The sequence below is a fragment of the Aspergillus tanneri genome (genome assembly GCF_003426965.1).
Source record: "Aspergillus tanneri strain NIH1004 chromosome Unknown AapTan_2_pilon_pilon_pilon, whole genome shotgun sequence".
In the NCBI taxonomy this organism is placed as follows: domain Eukaryota; kingdom Fungi; phylum Ascomycota; class Eurotiomycetes; order Eurotiales; family Aspergillaceae; genus Aspergillus; species Aspergillus tanneri.
The window spans coordinates 5,402,711-5,424,470 of NW_022984629.1; the positions used below are offsets into that span (position 1 = coordinate 5,402,711).

Consider the following 21,760-nt stretch of genomic DNA (forward strand, 5'->3'; position numbering starts at 1 on the left):
ACTGTCTTGCTTCTTTCTCTTAAGCCATGGATTTTCTTTATAAGCTCTTCGGGGACCTTCCAGAGGATATTTGGTACGACTTGAGGGACCTTCCTAGTCCGATCGATGTTGAGAATTCTGCTCCAGCTTTATGGAGTTTTATTTTTAAGGACACAACCTGGCTTGATTTAGCTCTTACATATGATCGATGTCTTCCTGTACTAGTTGGCCGCGACCTTAGCTCATTCCGACCACTCAAGCCATTAAATCGCCTTTATATTACCCTCCTTGCAAGCGACCATTCCAGTGATCTTAGATACAAAGAAAAAGAATTTTTCGATTCTCTTCAGGACCGTTTCAAGTATAACAAAGAAAAGTATGAGCTTCACTTCCCCTCTGGAATCACCGTCAACATATACGAGGTTATTACCGGACATGACGTGGCATATGTTCCGCTAAAAAGGCTGTTTTCTCGGAAAAATGGGCTCGAATTACAGTACCACTTCTACCAAGGCGACGGATTAAAGGTACTTAAACCACCAAATATTATCGGAATTGGCGGCCCAGCAGAAAAATGGGGGAAGATCAAGCATGGCTGTGCTCTCAACCTTCACCACCATGGAATGCTCAAACAATATATGGTCGTTCGAAGGGGTAGCAAGCTGAACCTTTTGGCAGAAGCGATGGACAAATCCACGAACACAGTTTCCTCGTACTGCGTGAAATGAGATACTGTATCTTATGTCTTAGTGACTGGTCAGGTGCAAATATTTACTTCGGGACAGTGTCAAGAAACTAGTACAATTGCTTGGTCAACTATTTACTTCAAATCCAACTTTTCTCTTTGTAAATATGTATTGTATTCTTTAAATCGAGTCCCCTAGCTAAACGGTATCAAACTATTCCAAGCCCGGCAACAACTAAAGTCGTGTGCGAGACCTTCATTCCATAATAAACTTGTAGAGCCAGTTTTCCAGCTCTACTTCCAGAATCAAATTATACGCTGCAATAATATAAAATCAACCTGATCATTCGCTGCATAGGAAAATGGCCAGCCTTTGTTGGAATGGCTCCTCGTATAGATTCCATAATTTAGTTCTTGAAAGTCTGTTTCAATAATTTGTAATAAAATGAGATTACGCATGGAACTGTATACATACCGTACGGAGGAACTTTAGCCGCCTACGGTACAATAGATCACCGTAAGCATTCCAAAGTACTGCACAAGCTCAATGCTATGAATTACTCCCGGGGAAAAGAGCTCCGTTTTTCCTTGCAATTGGCATGTTGAGGTTTAACAAGCTAGAGCATGGGATAAGGTACTGGGTAGGCATGATTCTCCGGTACTTCAGCAAATGTCACCGGGCTAGACATAAAGTGAATTTGCTGGACCATTATCTATAGCAGTAGTGCTGAGAATATTTGATTTCATTGCCGGCGTTCTCCTGTCCAAAATTATTTGGAAACACGGTGTTATTAATGTTGCACGTCTTTTAGTCTATAATAATACAAATGCTTCTGATTAAGTGCGACATTATATGTAGCTTTAGTGTTGGCTTGTTTAATCCCAAAACAGCATATTTAGGCAGCATCCCGTCATGTTGTGCTATAAAGAGAATTGTTATTTCTTTATTTCTGTGTGCAAACTACCCCCTGATTAGTTCTAGTACCCCGAAGACTTTACTACGATTTAAAGTATCAGCCATAATTCAGAATACAATACAAGCAAGAGGAAGCTAAATAAACCAACCCCTCTGTATGGCATTACTCTGCGCGATGACTCTACCCAGGTCCGTTTATTAATAAAATATTCCAGGAAATACCAAAACACGGCAAATTCCTAAACCAGCTGATCTAGAAATGTCATTTTTTATCATCAAAGTGATATGGACATTATATGTTATCTTCCCATCCGAGACGTTGGGACATATCCAAATGAGTGACCCACCACCTATTCGGAGCCCACTGGCACCAAGCCTTCCTGGAGAAGTGGACTATTCCTATACATCGCCCCTGTCAATGTCGGGGTCTGACTACCCCTGTAAGGGCTACAGTCAGGATCCGTTTGCGCCAGTGACAAATTATACAGCCGGCGAGGATTATTCTGTAACTCTCCGTGGGACGGCAACGCATGGGGGTGGATCGTGTCAGATTTCCCTCTCCTATAATAATGGAGAGACATTCCAAGTGATCAAGTCAATCATAGGCAACTGTCCCATGTCGCTACAATATTCTTTTCGGGTCCCAGAAGATGCTCCGCGCGGACCAGCTCTGCTGGCATGGACCTGGTTTAATAAGATTGGCAATCGGGAGATGTATATGAACTGCGCTCAGGTGACCATCTGGGATCCTCCGGCAAGCAGTATTAATGCCCATGTGCTAGCAGCGTCTGGAGGGAGGCAAGGTATACATTGGGAAGATCGGCCTACTATTTTTCTAGCCAACATTAATGCCGAGGGACAGTGTACCACCATTGAGGGCCAAGAAGTCAATTTCCCGATGCCAGGAGACGATGTCGAAGGGACTGTATCCGATGTGGGGTTTCAGTGCGTGCGTCCTGCTGTATTCTTGGGCAACAGTGCGAGACATGCTCTCTCTCCAGCCTCGTCGCCAGGCCCTGCACTCTCTACAATCGGTGATATAACAACAAGCCACAGGACTTCTGCGACAAGTATTTCTATGTATAGTCCATCATCACCGGGTGTCGATTCAAATCCATCTCAAGCCACATCCCAATACTCAGTAGCGAAGGAGCTGTCTTGCACTCCAGGAAGCATTTTCTGTCTAAATAATGGATTGTCGTTTTCAGTCTGTAGCCGAGGAACATTGGTTCCGATGGGCTCTGTGGCTGCTGGAACCATTTGTCAGGATGGGGCTATCCGTTACGCTACATAATAGTGTATACACTATTGTGGTGATAGGTAAGTCACAAGGATGCAATGTCATGGTCCCCACGCCTGTCCATTTGGTCGTTGGAACATCTTTTTATTCTCTCACCCTACACGCTAGAACACATGCTCTCATTAAAAGTACTGTATCAGAATTTCAATACAAATCCAATATAGAACGAAAACGCTCGTAACAAACTACCTCTATCAGAACACTTACCAAGTAACAACATAATCTGTATGTCAACAGTAATAAAGGTATACATATTTCAGTGATGTGACAGTTTATTTGGATTCTATTCTTGTACTTCTGTACACCATTATAATAATCTAATTGTGTGTTCTTTTCTTATTTTATTTATTATTTAAGTTAATATTATATTTAAAAAATAACGTGAATTTACTTGGCTGGGCATACCTATGTATATAAATTTATAGTTGCCTAGCTTCAAATATTAAAGTTGCTTTTTCTGTCTCCGATATATAAGCGCTAGATACTAGAACAGGTTAGATACTAGAACAGGTACAATTTTTCTTGCGCCAAAAGGGGGCCGTCCCGTGCCTACTGGCACAGCAGGCATAGAGATAAGACACAAGACTGTTCTTAGTGTTCGGGCTATAATTAAAGGCCCCCACCAAAACAAGTACGACACTAAACTAGGGAAACCTATCACGCGTGATACGCTAAGCTGTTTGAATGACCTGCCCAAGTTTCTCAACCAAAAATGTGTATGAACTAGTTGCAGTAGAGTCACTTCGCTGTGTAATTTATGCGCATAAGTTATAAGAGCAAAACCTGCAGCTCTACAGATATTTGATTCTGGCCCACTAAGGGTCCCACAGCCAGACTATATGTAATTGGCAAACTAATCATCCCAAATTGCAACGAGGGATTTATAAATAGACAGTTATCAGCCAGCACCCTCGCATCTTTACTCTTTATTCTTCATCTGCGAGTGGCATCTCCGATGAAAAGTGGAAATGAAGTTTGTTTCAATTGCTATATTTATTTCTGCTGTTTCTCAAGCCGTTTCACTAGCTGGTGAACTTACTGGGCACTATGTAAGCGTATCTGAGCACCAAACTATACTGTATAATTAATAACTGAATATTGCATCCCAGGGTCAATACGAGCCGCTTATAATTTATGGTTGGGATTCCCCTGACTGTCAGGGAAAGGAGGCTTTTGCAAAATTCGATAACACTAGCCTGTCAAGAAATCTATCAACTCTCTACGTTATACAAAGCTTCAAGCTCAGCCGTGCGCTTCAAGGGCAAGAACAATTGGATCTTTCAGTCACTCGAGACTACAGTACTTGGTACCCGAACAAAGATCAGTTGTCTACAAATAGCTCATCGTGTGCTTTGATTGTTGAAAAATATTATGCCAATAATGGAAGCGCATCTTGCCATAATACAACAAACTATACATGCTGCCGCTTATGGTTGAATCCTGGTCTTTTGCTCCAATAATATGCGCACGTCTCCACTAAGGCTTTTGGTCCCTCATTGGAAATGTGAGTATCGGTACAATATCAGGAGGATGGAGCGACCGCTACTTCAACCTCACGCTGTATACTTAATCGTGATATGCATGATAGGCAGGGATGGCAGAATAGGGAGATATCTCCTTCCCAAACTTTATTTTTCTTTATCTCTTCTTGCGCTTTGTATTTTCGTTGCAGGTACCAATTATATATAATTGTTTCTTTACCATTTTGAGCTACTCCACGGTAGCAAAAGCTAGGTACTCTAAGCCTCGCTGGCATAAATATAGTAGAAAAACAACAACTGGAGATTTCAGGTACTGCACTTTACGGTAAGGAAGACGGAGCTTAATATAAGGATTAATAGTGGAACAAGCAGTTCGAGTTCTTTTGTTACTTTCTAGCCGTGCAAATACAAACAAAGCAATTGGGAAAATCAGCTCAAAAAGGGGTATTATTTAGACTCCTATTTGATTAGGGTTTACCTATCCAGAATTATACGGTAGCGTAGTATGCTGAAGTGTGCCAAAATATGATACCTTGGATAATCACTAAAACGGGCTATGTTAACTACAGTACTATACTGTATGTAGAATTAGTCCGTCCACTTGTTTTTATCAACTTCGGTCCAACTGGTTTATGGATGGAAATTAAACAGAGCTGTTTTACTTTTTTAGAAAAATAAGTATCTATGGCTGGAAGGGTAGCCTCCGCTTGGTATTGCCCTCATCCAGATCACCCTCATGTTACCAATATGCAAATGGTGAACGGCAATATTGGAATTAGTGAAAATGGCGTCGGCCATGGTGTTTAGGCTTGAATCTTAATAAATCTGTACAGCTATTAGGTCCGATGCAAAAAAAGCACTAATAGATATAGGAATTTAAGAGATGTTGATGTTGTATATATCACCTTTCACTACTCCAAATCGATAATTAGCTGGAGCAGCTACTTCAATATCCGGAGTATCACTTGTGCCCGGTACCCCGGCATTGTTTGTGCAATGGCCCTGGTTGTCACTTCTGCATGCCTCTTCTGTATTCCCGTAGCATGGACAACGTCTTCGTGAGAAGTAAGCCGGGTTCTCGGTACCGCATAGCTACCTGTTTTAGCAATTTTACTAGGCTCAGAGGTTTGTCCTGAATTTCCTACCTCATCACCGATTGGACTCCGCAGAAGAAAATCACAAATAATACCATCCTGCAAGACATAGCAAGAGCAAGTTATTGGTCGAATCTTCTTTAAAATAGGGCACTTCCCAGGGCAAGGAGAATAGAGAAAATCTGATGATATTTATAATTACATTTTACTAGGTATAAGATGCAGCTAAGAGCAGAAGCGTATTTGAGTTGGCGAGATTAGTGTATATTAATAGACGGCCACTACACTGAAAGCAGGCGATACAGACACAAAGAAAATGGTGACGGAAGGCTAATAGACAGAATTTATATAAAACATGTGGTATGGTGAAAATAACGTCTACATATTTAGTAGTATGTTCTTCATCTTGTTTCTTGATGATAGTTACATTAAAAGCTGTCGACCAAAATGGGTCTATATTACCGATTATTCAGCATCTGCTCGGTCCGACTTTGTTCCTTTGTTGACCATTTTTATTCAGTTCTCCCAGATAGATTCAGATAGTCAGAGACCTTACCTTCAATATAGATGGATCCTTATCCATAGATCAGTGATACTAGCTCATACGCGTATTCAGCTGGCAGACAAAAGCTCTACAGTAGCAGCCGCTTGACCAGAATGGCTAGTGCAATCAGTCAGCACGGAGTAACTAGCCAGGCCGAAATAATATACATATTCGTGTGTGAGGGGCTTCCCCCGAGCCACACCACATGATTAACTTTTGAAATAATACTTTCGTTGCGACTTCCAGGTGCAAAATACAGTATAAGGAGTGCCTAGAGTGCAGTTAACCACCAGGGCCCAACCATAGACGTAAGGATGCCTATAAATATATATTAAAGTATTTCAAACCCGGTGTTAATTATATGTGATGCAAAAACTTAATCTAATCTTTATAAACCCGCTGCTTTTCCTCATTTAGTTTATTGTCCCGGACGTCTGATGCAGTTTTATGAGTACTGTAGTACAAAATAGGCTGCCATGTCGATCCTAATTAATGCTGTGTGAATTCATCTCACACATAATGGCGATCGAAGCGCAATTATGATGACGCACCTCTACCCAGTCTGTTGTTTCTAATTTAGTGTAATAAGTAGCCCAGGAGAAGGCTTTAAATCGCGTTGTTGCCCCAGCAAAAGGGCCTTTTCATTCCCTTCCAGCTGCAAAAGACATCCATTATGACAAGCAAGCGAGAAAGGGACCAGGAACGGCGACGAACCAAAAACTCCCGTGAACGACTGAAAAGGCGAAAGGAGCGCACTATTCAAAATTTCCACGACTACGCTCTTCTGTCGGGTGCCAAAGTATACATGCTCATTCAAGAGCGCAGTGGGGAAGTAACTGAGTATCGAAACACATCAGATAAGAAATTTCCGCCTTCTTATACGCAGATAGTATGTCGAGGAGTATTTGACACAGTAAAAGTACATAGACTGACTTTTCTGCAGCGCCGACTTTTCCCGTCTGCGAGACTATTGACTCCAGAGAGCTTTGGCACCACCACTTTAGTGGATCAAGCATCCACAAATGCAAGACAACGCCCCGGAAGAGAGGATGATTTCACTGGCCTCCAATTTGATCCACTAGCTACCGATTCATTACTGGCCAATGATTGGTTGGTAACAAACGGCTGCTTCGGTGACTCCCAACAGTTATGTCTTCCAGTGCAAACAGAGTCCACTCATGATCATGCCGGTACAAATGTCGAGCAGTGTCTAGAACACAGCACATTTTAATCAGATAATATACTGCATTAGCCATAGTTTTTCCTGCTGCCTGCAATGCTGCCTGGCCACATTCAACACGTCAAAAAGTTACATGAGGGAAAAAAATTGGCATGGAACCGCTCATTATAATATGTACGTAGATATTTCGAAATATTTTAGCAGAGGACCAAAGAAAAATAGTTTGAGGGCATCCTCAAAAATTCTCCTACAGTACCCTATACCTTTAAACGGCACCAAAGACTGATTAGTGGACAGAAGAAGCTGTTGAAGTAGGAAAAGTCTGGAAATGCTGCCTATACTGTATCACAATACAAGCAATCAGGAACCAGAGGATGGTACGGCTAGGCTCGACTAAAGTGGTATTTTGGAAGAGTTGGTTAACAACCTGGGGTTGGTTTGTATAAATGATTTGGGTCGATACCGTACCACCAATATAGTATAGGGGCCGAGTTGTATTGCTTGTTGACGCTGTTTTTGCTGTTTAGCCGATTAGGTACAATACCTTTATAATGGGCTGAGTGAGGCATCTGTAGGTTATATTAATTTCCATCACGTCCCCCGACACATAAGAGCACGGTTGAGTGCAAGCCGGACCGAATGGCATGTAGAATTCACCGTAATATTTTAGCCCGCTGTATACTGTACATACATATGCTTCAAATTCCATGAACAAATTCTTGTGAGAAAAACAAATAACTGTAACTTTACCATTACTTACTAGATCCACACACAACTATAAGAGTGCTCTTTCTCTTCAGGATCTATCATATTCACTATCACATATCCTCTTGTTGGTACTGGATACAACCCTCTAATCAATCTCTTCAGAATCCTACTCTCCAATCAATGGCTCAGCAATGGCAACCACTGGCTATCTGTGGTATCGAGGACCCTCGCGAGCACGGGACCTGCATCGGCACCACAAATAAAAGAAACCTTGTAAAACGTGTCTCACAAGATGTCGCAATATCCTGGGATGCCCTAGAAATCTGGGGAGTGGCCCTTTTGATGCAAACAATATCTATACTTCCTTATAAATATTGCGCGTCTGCTCCTTTGCAAGAGATGCATCAGGCTCAACATATCCAGGTAACAAAAAAGTGGTTAGATCGCATCTGGAGTTCTCAACAACAAGGGATGTTAGTATTTCCAACTCGGCACTTTACTCCTCTCCACTTGAAGGAACAGCCTTGTTCGGTACGCCAAGGCCAAGAACTCCGCCAGCCCGAGGTCATTGACCTTACAACGGAGACCACCATTTCAAAGCCCCCATACGCTGCCCCACACCCAGGTCGAACAAGAGGTGAGCATCGAAGCATTGGAAGAAATCAGATTCCATTTAAGGTCTCACCATCTCGACTTGCGTCACTCGCTGTGCCGACTTCCCATGGCGGACGGATTAATTATTCTACGTAGCTTCCGCAGTCGAAGCATCTCCAAAGTGAGCTGTACAACCTGCATGGTGGATAACCCCACAGAGAGAGTTATTATTACCTGTGACAGGTGTTCTATGACTATCACCTGGGCTGCGTGCGACATTGGCTTTCAGGGCGACATCAATCTATGCACACATGTGTGCATACTGGTGAGGCTTGTTGTTTATCTGTTGAATGTTTTCATGGTTCAATTTCTAATATTTTATATAGCCATGGGAAGGGGCCATTTGATGCCATCTACCTAGAGAACTCTGAACCTTCAGCAGAGGTGCCAGGAGTTTCGTCACAGTCAACATTACTATATCCTTCCCTGCCTGATCGCGAGTCTGCCTCGACAGATACTCTGACCGACAACAACATAGTAGGTGCCTTGGATGAAACCACTATTGAGAACGGGGTGCGAGAGACAGGGCAGGTTCGAAGGTCCTGTCGACCGAGGCGACGGCCAGACTACTTTACTCCTCAGTAACAGTCTAGCAATTGAGTTTGGTGTTGCTTTGTTGGACTGGAAAAAGCGTATGCTTATTATGGGAAAGTCACTACTAGTAACAGTATCTGGCTAGGATGACTGCTTGGGTTTCTTTGGCTATAAATTGCTTAACAAAGATTTTCTTTTCTTTCTTTTTTAATGGCACTCTCAATGTGCACGATCTTACAGAAGTTTGCAATATTAGATTCACAAACAGCTCGTTCATTTGATTTTGTCAAATAATATGGTGTGAACCATAAAAATTACGCGTATTCGCAAGTATCGATCCTTCATTGAATTAGGTCTCTGCTTCAACTAAACTACCAAAACATCTCGCATTTATAAAGGCGAGGTAAACAAATGAAGAATGCAAACTAACTAATGTAGGAAATATACGCGATCCGATGATGTTGGATCATCAACAACATTTGACTGAGAAAGGTGCTGAATAATCAATATTACCATAGTTAACTAATTGTTGACATATGGCCGTTGGTGGACCAGAATCATTTGACCAGATCGGGATAAACCCCCCACGGAGCACACAAAAATCATAAATCAAGAATAACCAAGAAGAATAATGGAGAAGAGCCCAACCAGCTCAATTCATTCAAATAAGACCTTTTGACCAATCGTACTCTATTTCCTCTTCGGGACTAGCTGTATATTTGTCAAATAATATGGCCTTTGGTGGACCAGAATCATGTGACTAAGTAGGGTAAAACCTCCGCGGAGCACACAACCAAAACAACAGAAGAATCAACATAATCAAGAAGACCCCAACCAGCTCAATTCATTCAAATAAGACCTTTTTACCAATCGTACTCTATTTCCTCTTCGGGACTAGCCGTATATCTGACAATATTCGACAGATTTTCTCAATTTTCACACTAAACTAAGTGAGGCTAGTTCCATTTGGAGAACCAGTAACATGCGAATATTCTGATTAGTAACTGCTTTGGCTCCCGCTACTAAGAAATTTAAACAGGTTGGATTGTTCATTGGGTGTGAAGCTGATAATACAAAAATCTGTAAAAATGGCGTGGCACTAGAAGATACGACTGTACAGACTGGAGCAATCGGAACTTCAGATAGAAGACGACGCTGGTGGCTGTCGATATTCCCTGCGATACAAAATTGACGAGATTGTGTACCGAGCGGGACCAACCCCGGACCGATGGCGGACCCACCCACGGGAGGGCCCGAACCCCATCCCACAAACACCCAAGATTCCAACGCCAGCTTCTCAGTCGAGGACTTCCAGCCTCGGGTCCCAATCGAACCACTTCCTGAGTCCCGCAAAAGGACGCGGAGCGGGGAGGCCTTCACACCATCTGAAAGCACGGGTCGGGTTACTACTTGAGAGTTGTGGAAGCTCGTCAGCACCCTGAAAGATATTATCAATCACTAATCTATATTCATTTAAATCACATTCTTGATTTGTCTAATCTAAAATACTAACCAATAACTATATATGCAGGCAATTAATAAAGCAGTGTAAGCCATACTATTGTTCCGTTCTCGGCTCCCTCTTTTACTCTAACCCTAGAAGTCACTATCTAATTAGTAGCCGAAGTCATGAGCGAAAACACAGGCAAGCTAAAAAAACATTTAAATCAGTGTGACGTTTAAAATCAAATCTAGTCTTAAGCATTAACAATTGCAGCAACAAATAAATACCAAGAGCAATAACAAATCCACAGCAGATCACCACTGTTGTATAGAATAGGTGCCTGAGAGACATCCCATCAGCCAATCCTCTCTTAACTCTAATAGTTCTATGATTTGATGCTGATTTGGGACACTAATTGTGTAATAGCATCCGTTAGAGCCTTCATATGCTGTTGATTTTGCTCCAACATGGTTTTAATTGCGCCCTCCGAGTCTCTGCGGTGCAGGTCTTCGCGAATACCGCCGATCCTCTTGCTCTGTTCGGGAGCCGGAAGCCTGGGCATAAAAGTCCACGGAGGCGTTATTCCGCGCTGTTGGTAAAATCGATCGACCTCAGCATCAGCAGTTCCCTTCCCAAGAAGCTTTCTTAGGGCTGTCCGATTTAGAATATCTGTGCTACCATCTTTAAACTGGACAAGGCCGTAGGACTGTGGAAGGGCTCGTCGAGCCTCTAGGTTCCATTGCGATGGGTTTGAGGGCAACAAGTTATCCCACCCCAAGATTTGTTTGTAGTTTGTGCAGAGTGTGCGGTTATACCGATCCTGTGAGAAGCGCACATCCTTCCTGTCCATCTCCGGAGCGTTGAGGTAGGATTGAGCTATGTCACTGTCAACTTCGCTGTATCTCTGGATGAGAATGCGGCTGGGATAATCCTTTTTCTCAACAATAAATAAAGATTCACCATTCTTGCTGCGTGGGATATGTCCCAGAATCTTCTGTCCATTCTCGGGATTGTCCCCTGGAGTGGCAGGCAGTTTCCATGAATCTGGATAGCAATATTCCCTCTTAACACTTTCGAATTGCCGCCGGATTCTAGCCATCTTATTCGCTGCTTGTTCATTGCCTGGATTTTTGTCAAGAGTCTCCATGGCTTGGCGGTACTCAATGCGGAAGCCGACCAGAAGGCTGCATTTAATGAGAAATTTTTCTTCAGGGCGGCCCAGCCGCTGGTTTATTTTCTTGATTTTTTTGTTAAACTTGCTAATCTCCTTAAACCCGGAATTGGGCGCTAGCCCATCCGGTGCTGTTAGGTATTGGTTGACCGATGCCGTAGCCCCCCTGTAAACGTCCAGAACCTCTTGACATGGCCTGTGTTGGATGCCATCACCATTCAAGCTTGAGTTATCATCAGAGTCGTCAGAAGCATCAGTCTCATCCCCACCCGCGTTTGATGCAAATACTTCGCCAAACACATTGTATGGGTCCATGACTGGATTTGCCATATACCGGTCGCCCACTTTATCATATTCGGCTCGTGATTCAGGGTCTTTAAGCACTTCATAGGCCTGTGCTAGTTCTGGAGAGCGTTTTCGTTAGCAGGTTTGCTCTGCATCGCCGAGCAAGAGGCCAACAAAAGCTATGTGCTGTCGCGGTCTTACTTTTAAATGCTATCTCCGCATCTTCAAACTTATTCTGATCCGGATGTGTCAAGAACGCGAGTTTTCGATACGCGGTGCAGATATCTTTCCGAGTACAAGTGTTTTGCAGCCCCAAGATGCCGTAGTAGTCTTTATCAGAGCAGTTGCGAACTGTTGTTACCGCTTCTCGCTGCTCCAAAGTATACTGCCCTGCACGGTGGGTCTTTGTGCCTGGACTGTTGACGGAATTGTTGACATTCTCATCCATTGGTGTATCTCCATCTAAGTCCACACCCAACGTAGATGTCTCCCCGCGCAGCAAGGAGAATTTGTTCTGCTCATCATCGTACGGTGCATTTCTATGAAGAACAGACTTTTTCTTGCTTGATTTGCCCATTGCTAGCACTAAGAAACCAGAACCAAACCTAGGAAAGAAAGTAGGCAAATGTTCTTTACTTTTGTTGATATATTAGAAAATAACTGGCATGTAGTTTCTGCACGTTAGGATGTTTCGATGACGGCATCAGGCCCGGTATTTATAATTCGGTCTTGTCATTATGCGCTGCCAAGGATGCTAATATTGTCGCAGAAATCTTGTTAAAGGAGCCGCTGTTTTACAGGGATGAATGCCGTGTTATAGGTACCTTCTAGGTCGAAGATAAAATATCACCCAAGCATATTTAAAACAAAATATAGAATATGTATACATAAATTTGTTCCAAGGGTGATTCGAGTTGGTACCAGAATTACAGTATACTATGCATACTGTATATCTGTAAAGGCGTGAGTGAATTCGAATAGATTGAGAACACTACAAAGCTAGAGCCCTGAAATAATTGCTTTATGACCAAGGGAAATTTTTTCTGTTTTTCTCTAGGGCCATTCTGTCTCAGCGAATACTAGGATTTTGTTCTGGGAGTGTAGTACATGGTGCGAACTCAGACGGTAGGAAAGTTAACTATTAGACATTGCTTATCAAATACGGTAGCTGTGGGTGTGCGAAGAATAGATCCCTGAAGAAAATGACTTTACTACATAAGATATATTGTGTAATGAACCTCAAGCAGAGAGTCTGCTGTAGTTTAAAATAATAGCATCCCACATGTGATAGAACGGAGAGATTATAATAAGCAACGTATAGATACATAAATGACTATCCTTCTAGGATGGTGCTCATTGTATACTCAATTATTTAGTACGCATAGTAACTTATAAGATATGAGTAAAAGGGTCCATTTTTTAACCAGCAATATACGCTATGTAACAGCAGCATTCCATTATATATAAGTAGACCATACCTATAATGCCAACAGTGACGCCACACCAAGAGATATTATTCCTATATTCGAGGTATCACTGGCCTTTCTTGTTGATAACCACACAGAGGAAGAAGAGAGAAAAGCAATGTTCCCAGGCTTGGTCTGTTTTTTCACTGCACCTTCTCTTGCTATTGCTGCTGGGCAGATCTGGTCGTTACATGACAGGGTCGCCCTGGATCAATTTTCTCGACCTGGCGGAGTCATAGTTGCAAATATCTAAATAATACCATTTACCTTGGTCCGTCGCTGAGACTCCGGCCCGATAATCACTATTCCTAAGGATAAATTCTATTTCAACCGTGGAGGAGCCGAAACGATGGTGGCATATCAATCAAGCTTGCCACTGACCAAGTCTAAGCAATATATTGCAGTTCGAATATACCAGATCTGACCCTACAGTATACTGGGACATTTCCTACATCAACATGAAGAGCGATGCAGAATTTACCCGCCATAAGATCTCAGTAACATCCAACGACCCTTCGTGCCCGACAGTAAGTTGTGCAGCCGGGGAGTTTAATGCGCTGGGGTTTATTTGCAACCAGATGATGACTATGCGACCCACGGATGTTCCATATATACAGTCTTAACTGAATATTGGTGCCTAGCGGGTGCTAATCAAAACAACTTCACGAGCTCTTGGCGTTTTCTTATGTGTCTGGAAATTTTCTTTGTTAAGTTGGTATGTACTTTGTCCTTTTGTAGCGGTGGGGTTTTAAAGTGCCCAAGTTCCGTTGTAAAGCCCAGCGCCCCATTTATGGGTACTGCAAGCTTTTAAGTAATACTATTTCACCTCGTATATGTACGTACACACAGTTCTTGATAAAACAAGTTTAGTTGCACAAAGCGAGTTTATAGAGTAGACAGTACAGGACGTACAGTGTATACAATTTAAATTGATAACATTTATCCAGAAAATGTTGTTATTATAACAGCCTACTAGTCACGGTACATAACATCTATAGCAATAAATCGCGTTTCTTGAAGATACTATAATAATATGCAAGGGCAAAACGCTAAACATCAGCACTCTAGATAAAATCCTGAACATTAAAAATACAAAACCAAGGTCTTTTATTCGTGCTTGATAATTATACTCTGGCCTCTACCACTGTTCCGGATAATACACAATTTTGTCCATCGATCTGCTAAGTCTTACAAAGTCAAAACATAGCACAGTTTCACCTTGCAAGTTAGTTGCATCAGCCCTTTAAAAATTACCATGAATTATATTGCAGTCATATACAAAGAGGAAACTATAATACTGCAGTGCTTTACTTATGTTGTTACTCTCATGAATCGCATTGTGATCTACCTGTACTATAACTAGCTATTACATGCCCAGTGCTGGCTGAAAATCACACACATCCCATACTTACAGTATCCATTGTGTAGGACACCTATCTAGACATCGCACACCACCAACACAGTTCGAACCATTTATAAAGAGTGTTTACATGGGGCCGGGGTTTATAGCAAATGTTGTCTCATTGTTGCAAGCAAACGGCCTATCGACTGGGCTGGCCGAAAACCAAATAGACTCTGAAGATTGAACTGTAAAACGGTATGATGTAATTGTGTCATTATTCGGCACAGAGTTTAGGCTCAGGCGTGGCAGGTGGCAGGGGTCTTCGTGGTCCGATTGATAGAGAATATATGGGCCATGTAAACGAAACAGGACGGTGTCACCCTCTAGGACCTGGAGCGCCTGGGGCTGGAAGAGTAATCTATTTTTGTCGTAGTTATTGTGAAGAGGCGCGGCTCCCACGTCGACAATGAACAGCTGAACTGTGGCATTGGCATCCGTAAAAACGGCATCGGCTTCGGTATTTGGGCTAATATTTAAGGGAGTAGATGAGGTCATTAGGGCCGATGCCGGCAGATGACGCTCTGGTGTCGAAGATAGAGGATTAATTGAGGTTTGATCGGCTTGGACAACTGTTCCAAATTCATCACTGACTCTCAGTCTTGAAACGTGGGAATTAGACATAGAGGCTTGTGTCGGCGAAAGAATTTTATTCTTTGTTACCGATATTATAGCTCCAACAGACTTCTCCGCAGCAGCATCCTCTGGACGAGCTGTGTTGTGGTTTCCACCTAAGATGGAAGATGATAGATCACGCGTAGTTGGATCAGCTGCATCAGTACTTTTGGTATGTTTTGGGCCCAATGTCTCCCAGATAGTCTGAGTAACGACCCTGGTTGCTACTTCTATGTGTGCAGCCGTTTTGTCTGAGGTAGCAAGAATACCTTTATCAAGCCAGGTACTGGGCAACACGCAGCTATATCGAAATCAATTTTTGATGACGGGCCAGGGGGTCTGTCAGATTTCCTACCTCATCACAGACTGAAGTTCAAAGAAAAACACAATTAATAAAGTTGCTCTCCTGTAGTCCATATTGAGAAAGAGCCAGATTCTTTAATATTCACAGGGTACTTGCGGATGAAGGAGAACAAGAAATGATAGATCAGTATTTATAATTACTTGCTACTGGGTGCATCATGCATTTTAGGTACCAACACGTATTTATAAAGGAGAAACTGTTGCATTTAATATAACAGTCATTGGAGTTAAATTTCGCTGTAGAGGTCCCTAAAGGATCTATACAGAAGATTTTTATATGCTTAGCCATACAATATTGATTATATCAAGAGTCTTAGTTTTTATTCTTGTAGACAATACGCTTCATCTTATTGTTCTCAATTCCGAAGAAGAAATTATTGGGCGAGAGTCTTGGTTCTACAGTATGTACAGTAACTAACCGGCCACTCCGTTATAGCAACGACTTCATTGGACTCCAAATACATTTAAACACCAGTACATAAAATACTAAACCGGACCAGGATAGTGTATGACTGGTGATAGGCTATTCCAATTATGGTTAGTAAATAACAATAGGCGGCCAATAATAGTATCTTCTGGTGCGCTGGACTATCTTAGCCTTGTGGGCCTTCTGCACATAAAACCGATACTCAGTCGACCCCTCTTTAAAGAGTGGGAATGGCTACTTCGTCCGCATTCTCAATCGCTATAGGGTTGTTGTAGCCAAAACCAGAAAAAAAAAGAGTGTGCGTGCTATTTTCTGATAGGGTAATACTGTACACTAAGATAAGGTGAAGTACAAGGTGTCCAATACTTCCGCAGAACACTGCTAGTACAGTATCTCTTGTTGTTCAGGGCATGGCAGACCTGACTTTACCACTATGCCGCAAGTGGGATGTAAATGTTTTAGAATAAGCTTGGGAGGATACTTTACAGCAACGAGGGACACAAAATATATTACAAAAGTTTTTATCAAATTAGGAAAATTTCTATAAGCTATTAAACCTAATTTTTGGTTTAACCTTGCACTTAAATCTTTTTTTTAAAAAAAAAAAAATTTACTCTCAAGGTCTCTAACATGTGTAACAAATAGGAGGAGCACCATATATATACTTTTAAACATTTTAAATCTGTTTTCTATTACGCTAATGATATTCTATCGTCTTCTTTCACTTGGGCCCCGCACAGACAAGAATTCTTAAACCCTAGTCTTCAACACCACTATCACAAGCTGTGTCAGCCTTTTTTTTCTCTTTTTGTTTTGTTTTTGATGTCTTTTGCCTTTCGGGCTCCATTATATTAATTCCTAGGACTGGCCATTTCACATACTCTAGAGAACCAATATTTTTTTGTTGTTCATATCCCCTCCCCCTTTATTTTTTGTATGTTTTTGTTCCTGTAGTTGTACTTGGCACCTTAAGATGCCTAGCTACAGAAGGGCCCCATCGAAAACTGATACTATTGCCACAGGTCCTGTATATCAGCTGAATGGTAATTCCAAGCTTTAATATATTTTGGGAGGAGACATCTAATCTGAGCGCTTGGCCCATGGCAGGAAACAAATCAAGAAATATCAAAAATTCGACAAATATCAAACAGCATAACACCCTTTTTCGGCTCTATGTTAAACATCCCAGTACATCCTGCTTGTACAGGGAAGTGATTGATAACTTCAAAAAGTACGAAAGTCGGTCAATTATATGTGTCATCCATAAGTTTTTAAAGACTCACTACGGCGAGGATCATGGATGCTGGCCCCCTGGAACCCATCCGGAAAATCCAACTCGTTTAGTTGCGGATGGTAAGACTACCCTTGGATTTGGAAGTTTGTTTATAAAATATTTTTATTTAAGAGAAATTGTTCATACATGCTTACAGTGCACCACTTCTAGAAAAGCGAGCGCTTTTGTTGCATTGGTTCCATAGGATCCCAGTGGAATTACTGGTTAAGGCTATTTCCAATGGTAATGTAACTAGAACTTTATCTGTGGAAACCTGCTATGCGTGTAAAACACGAAAGCTCAAAGGGAAGAACAAATTGATTTCATTCAGTAGTCAGTAGTTGATTCTCGATGAAGTTGAAAGGTTGACGCTTGGAAGGATGAACTGGTGCGGCGAGCGCCAGGAACCAGGTACGCAGTTCCGACTTCACCTAGTTGAAGCGTGCAACAATGCGCTGCGGTTTTCTTTCTTTGATTGTACTTGCAGGATCCAGAATTAGTGATGTTGGGACAAATTACTATATGTTGACCTCATTATTTCCGTTAGTTACCGAATGCTAATACATACTGCTATGGCGCTATGAACCTAGCTATATAAAGCGACAACAGTTCAAGGACGCTGCCCTTGAATACTACATAGAATTTTGCTCCCGACGCAGCGGTTTTCTCGATCGAATGTTCCAGATTGAATAGGTCATGACAAATATCATAATTTTAGAAATTAACACAGGCATTATGTATAGAATAGAGCAATTAGTTGGGCAATCAAAGAGCATGAATGGGTGACACCGCTTTCGACTCCAGCTACACACACAGGAGACACCAAGGCTATTCGAAAAGATGGCATCAAAAGGAAACAAAAAGGAAACACAGTAAACACTTACACCAATCCCGACGTCCCCAGGGGCAACCCAGACTAGTAAAGAACTAACCAACTAACCAGCTGTACATATGAGTTCGTTTCTTCTTTTAAAGTAGGATCACAAAAGATTGTGGCTGGCACCCTTTTCGATATTAAATTTCTGATAAAATGCCTTGAATAATGTGCACGTTAACTGCGTATAAACTGGCGCCTTGGGGCTACTCTAACTATAAGGTTATATATAAATACTGTAATTCACTGTAAATTTCCTATTTTCTATGTTCGCTTTAGTGTGTGGCTATAGTACCATTACTTCATTGGCTACCTTAGGAATGTCTCCTTCCGGACAGCTTTCACTCCCCTCGAAAAGAAATCCAATACCTTCCACCAGTCGTCACGTTGAGAGGGGAAATTCAAGCATTTGGCACGACTTCAGCCACCCAGATCGGCCTACTTCGGTTGAGTTCCAAATCGTACAGCATGGTGGCGACACTTCCGCAGTCGAACTTTTGCCCTGCCGATTGCAATGGTCAAAAAAGGAATCATTGACTGACAAGGAAAAGTGCATTCGTGCAGTCTATGAGGCATCGTATCTTCGAGCGGAAAATGCCTATTATAGAAAAGTCCGTCGTGCAGCCATTATGTTTCAAGCAGATGTTGGGGCGACATTACGCGACCAGGAGTCAGTAAAAAGGCTTAGTTTGGCTTTTCAGCAATTTGACCATCTAATGCTCGAGGACAAGCGACGCTCATTCTGGCCAAGAAAAAGCGTATTGCGTTTTCCATTTGCTCGGATGAAAAGCATATACCAAACCGCAGTTGACGACTATGGGATTGCTCTAGATCAGATTCAAGGCAATTTTATAAAGCTTGAAAAGGCTCATAGGGACTTTGGAGTTGCCCTGAGAACCATTGATCAGGAGTATGCTGATTTTTTTTCGGTGCAATTAAACACTGAGCCTGTTCGGTTTTAGCAAGGACATATGAGCACTATTCGAACGACAAGGCAGCTGCTAGTCTACCCAGTGGCAGCTCTATGTAGTCTACATTTATATGACATATATATAGGTTGTTTATGCGTGTATTGTGGAAAAAAGCATATTAGCCAGCTTATCTGGCTGTTTGTACAGTATGAACCAGAAAAGCTAAACTTAAAATCCAGGATGCAAAGAAATGCTTAATTGATTCCACCGTTAGTCTATTATTATTTATTTATGAATCTGGACGTACATTACCGGCAGTTCCTATTCAGACGAACTCAACTTTAGTGACTACTTAATAATAAACTCTTATAGCGGCTAAGTCTTAGTGTTGCGTTTGGCCATGATAAAGATCCTATAGGGACTATAAGTGACTTAATCTATGAATCTAGAGGATGTTTAAATAAATGAGAAAGAGAGAAAAATAAGTGGAAAAAAATAATAATGGCGTACTAGATAGACTTTTTTCCCGATTTTAGATCCTGGGTCAGTAAGGATGTGTGGGTCAATCATCCGGCCCATGGCTGGCGGGATTTATTATGCTGGTCACCTCAAAACTTGCAATGGGTTGGTCGATCGGCTCGGAAACGATGTTTTCAGTTCTTACCAAGCATATGTGTACAGTACCTACAAGGTCAGAGCTGCCACTCTATCTGCCTCAAATTACCTGTTCGCCTATAGAGGATGAATGGATGGATAGATACATATGGATTGGCATATCTCTCGCCTTTCTGCAGGTGTACTTTTGCTATTACTGTGATAGGAGTTTGCGTTTTCCCTGTGAAGAACGAGCGCTCCGTGTGTAATAGCATAGTTAGCTGTAGTGCAGTATGTTGGATGGAATGGAATGGATTTGGTGTGAATAACAAGGATATAAAGTCCGGTGTCCTTAACTGGAACTGCACTATGCAAACTATTTTTTGCGTTTTTCTTATTGTAAACTCTTTCTTTTCTTCGCCTAGTTTTTTGCTCCTATATATTCTGAAAGTTGACAATTTTGGGCCCTCAGCACGAGAGCTTCTATATAATGGAAAGTATGAAATATGCTCCCTAAATCTAGTGTGCTATTACTCAAAATCCTTCAGGTACTTTCCAAAGAGGAATATTACGATCATTTGATGATCCGGCTGATGTTGGGAAAAAAAGCATTCTCTTCGCTCGCAGCGAACAGGAGCACGCTCCTCTAGGGTCCGCAGCTAACCCTATCTTAATCGATACTGAATATGACTCCCCTGGACTCTGCGATGGCAATGGTGGTGACACAATACCGAATACTCCGTCAAGCACCACGCATGTTAGGGAAGGAGCTGGTGGTCTTGGAAATCAACTTCCCACAGATTCCGGCTCAAATATCGCATGCTTTTATTTAGACCGCGACAAGCCTGACACCGATGATTGTGTATTCGGGGAAGTGGACTGGGTTTCATCTATAAAAGACTGCAAGGAGCCGGCACTGGTCCAAGACGAACCTTCCCCGCGGCTGAAGCTAGATTTATCCATAGTAGATTCATCTGGGCACCGCATACAAAATGAAAACCCGGGTGCCACTGCCTTTGGTGGAGATACCTTTTTGTTACATGATTCTAAAGACAGTGCAGTCAAGGATCAGATTGTCAATTCCCACCTGAATAAGAGCAGTACCCATCCTCCAGCGTTCAAAAAACGTCGCATTACGGCAAAAGTTGATGGTATGATAAATTTTTCCAGCAGTTGTGTCCAGAGATGCTAATCAGTTCAGCAGGAGCCAAGACATCTCCTATTCCTCTTGAAATTAAGCCACTACTATCGTCACATTTACAAGGCAACCAGGCTTCCCCAGATCACGTAACGGGTGGCTTGACACATCCGCTAATGTCAGAAGGTTGTATGCAGTCCCTGGGCATTAGCCTGCAGCAGTGCTCTCAACTCGAATTTTGTGAGTCTGCTCTAGCCATGGACGTTGAAGTAGGCCACTTAGGTCTTCGCGGAACCAACAAACAACGAAAAAGACGAGCAGCCTCCATGAACTAGCAAGATCCTCGGGACGAAGATTATCAGACAGTGGTAGGCATACTAGGGTTATTTCTGTATTTAATTTGCTTTGGATTTGCATTCCGTGCTACAATCAAATTGACCGGGGACAGTGGCAAGTTTGGAACAACACCCTCAATAGCTACAGTACCTAATCAGGCATGAAATAATTTATCTTTCCTAGAGTAAACGAAACTCTAAAAGTAAGCGATAGCTGGGGAGTTAATCGTTAATTATACATAGAAAATGTTCATATAAATGATGGTTGTCCTACATGGATAACTAGTTGGGGCGCAAGGAGAATACTGCTCACACGTAGAAGGCATCTTGCCGATGACATTTTGGTTTTAGTCAGATCTACCGATAAGAGACTTTTCCTCGGGCAATATT

The 21,760-nt window shown here is 42.1% G+C and overlaps 5 protein-coding genes across 5 annotated transcripts; 3 read left to right on the top strand and 2 right to left on the bottom strand.

Annotated features, from left to right (window-relative positions):
* Positions 1 to 26: 26 nt before the first annotated feature.
* ATNIH1004_001696 (uncharacterized protein) lies at positions 27 to 707 on the top strand (the record flags this gene model as incomplete). The annotated part of the gene is made up of 1 exon (XM_033566395.1): positions 27 to 707. The coding sequence occupies one exon, from the start codon at positions 27 to 29 to the stop codon at positions 705 to 707; it is 681 nt and encodes a 226-aa protein (XP_033432152.1).
* A 5,965-nt stretch (positions 708 to 6,672) lies between these two features.
* ATNIH1004_001697 (uncharacterized protein) lies at positions 6,673 to 7,230 on the top strand (the record flags this gene model as incomplete). Its single annotated transcript, XM_033566396.1, has 2 exons — positions 6,673 to 6,888; positions 6,943 to 7,230. The coding sequence occupies 2 exons, from the start codon at positions 6,673 to 6,675 to the stop codon at positions 7,228 to 7,230; spliced, it is 504 nt and encodes a 167-aa protein (XP_033432153.1).
* A 3,674-nt stretch (positions 7,231 to 10,904) lies between these two features.
* Positions 10,905 to 12,552, bottom strand: ATNIH1004_001698 (J domain-containing protein; the record flags this gene model as incomplete). The annotated part of the gene is made up of 2 exons (XM_033566397.1): positions 10,905 to 12,094; positions 12,177 to 12,552. The coding sequence occupies 2 exons, from the start codon at positions 12,550 to 12,552 to the stop codon at positions 10,905 to 10,907; spliced, it is 1,566 nt and encodes a 521-aa protein (XP_033432154.1).
* A 2,375-nt stretch (positions 12,553 to 14,927) lies between these two features.
* ATNIH1004_001699 (cupredoxin domain-containing protein) lies at positions 14,928 to 15,872 on the bottom strand (the record flags this gene model as incomplete). The annotated part of the gene is made up of 2 exons (XM_033566398.1): positions 14,928 to 15,756; positions 15,811 to 15,872. 2 exons carry the CDS (start codon positions 15,870 to 15,872, stop codon positions 14,928 to 14,930), a joined length of 891 nt encoding a protein of 296 aa, XP_033432155.1.
* Positions 15,873 to 19,021: 3,149 nt separating this feature from the next.
* ATNIH1004_001700 (uncharacterized protein) lies at positions 19,022 to 21,370 on the top strand (the record flags this gene model as incomplete). Its single annotated transcript, XM_033566399.1, has 3 exons — positions 19,022 to 19,302; positions 20,507 to 21,048; positions 21,102 to 21,370. 3 exons carry the CDS (start codon positions 19,022 to 19,024, stop codon positions 21,368 to 21,370), a joined length of 1,092 nt encoding a protein of 363 aa, XP_033432156.1.
* Positions 21,371 to 21,760: the final 390 nt, after the last annotated feature.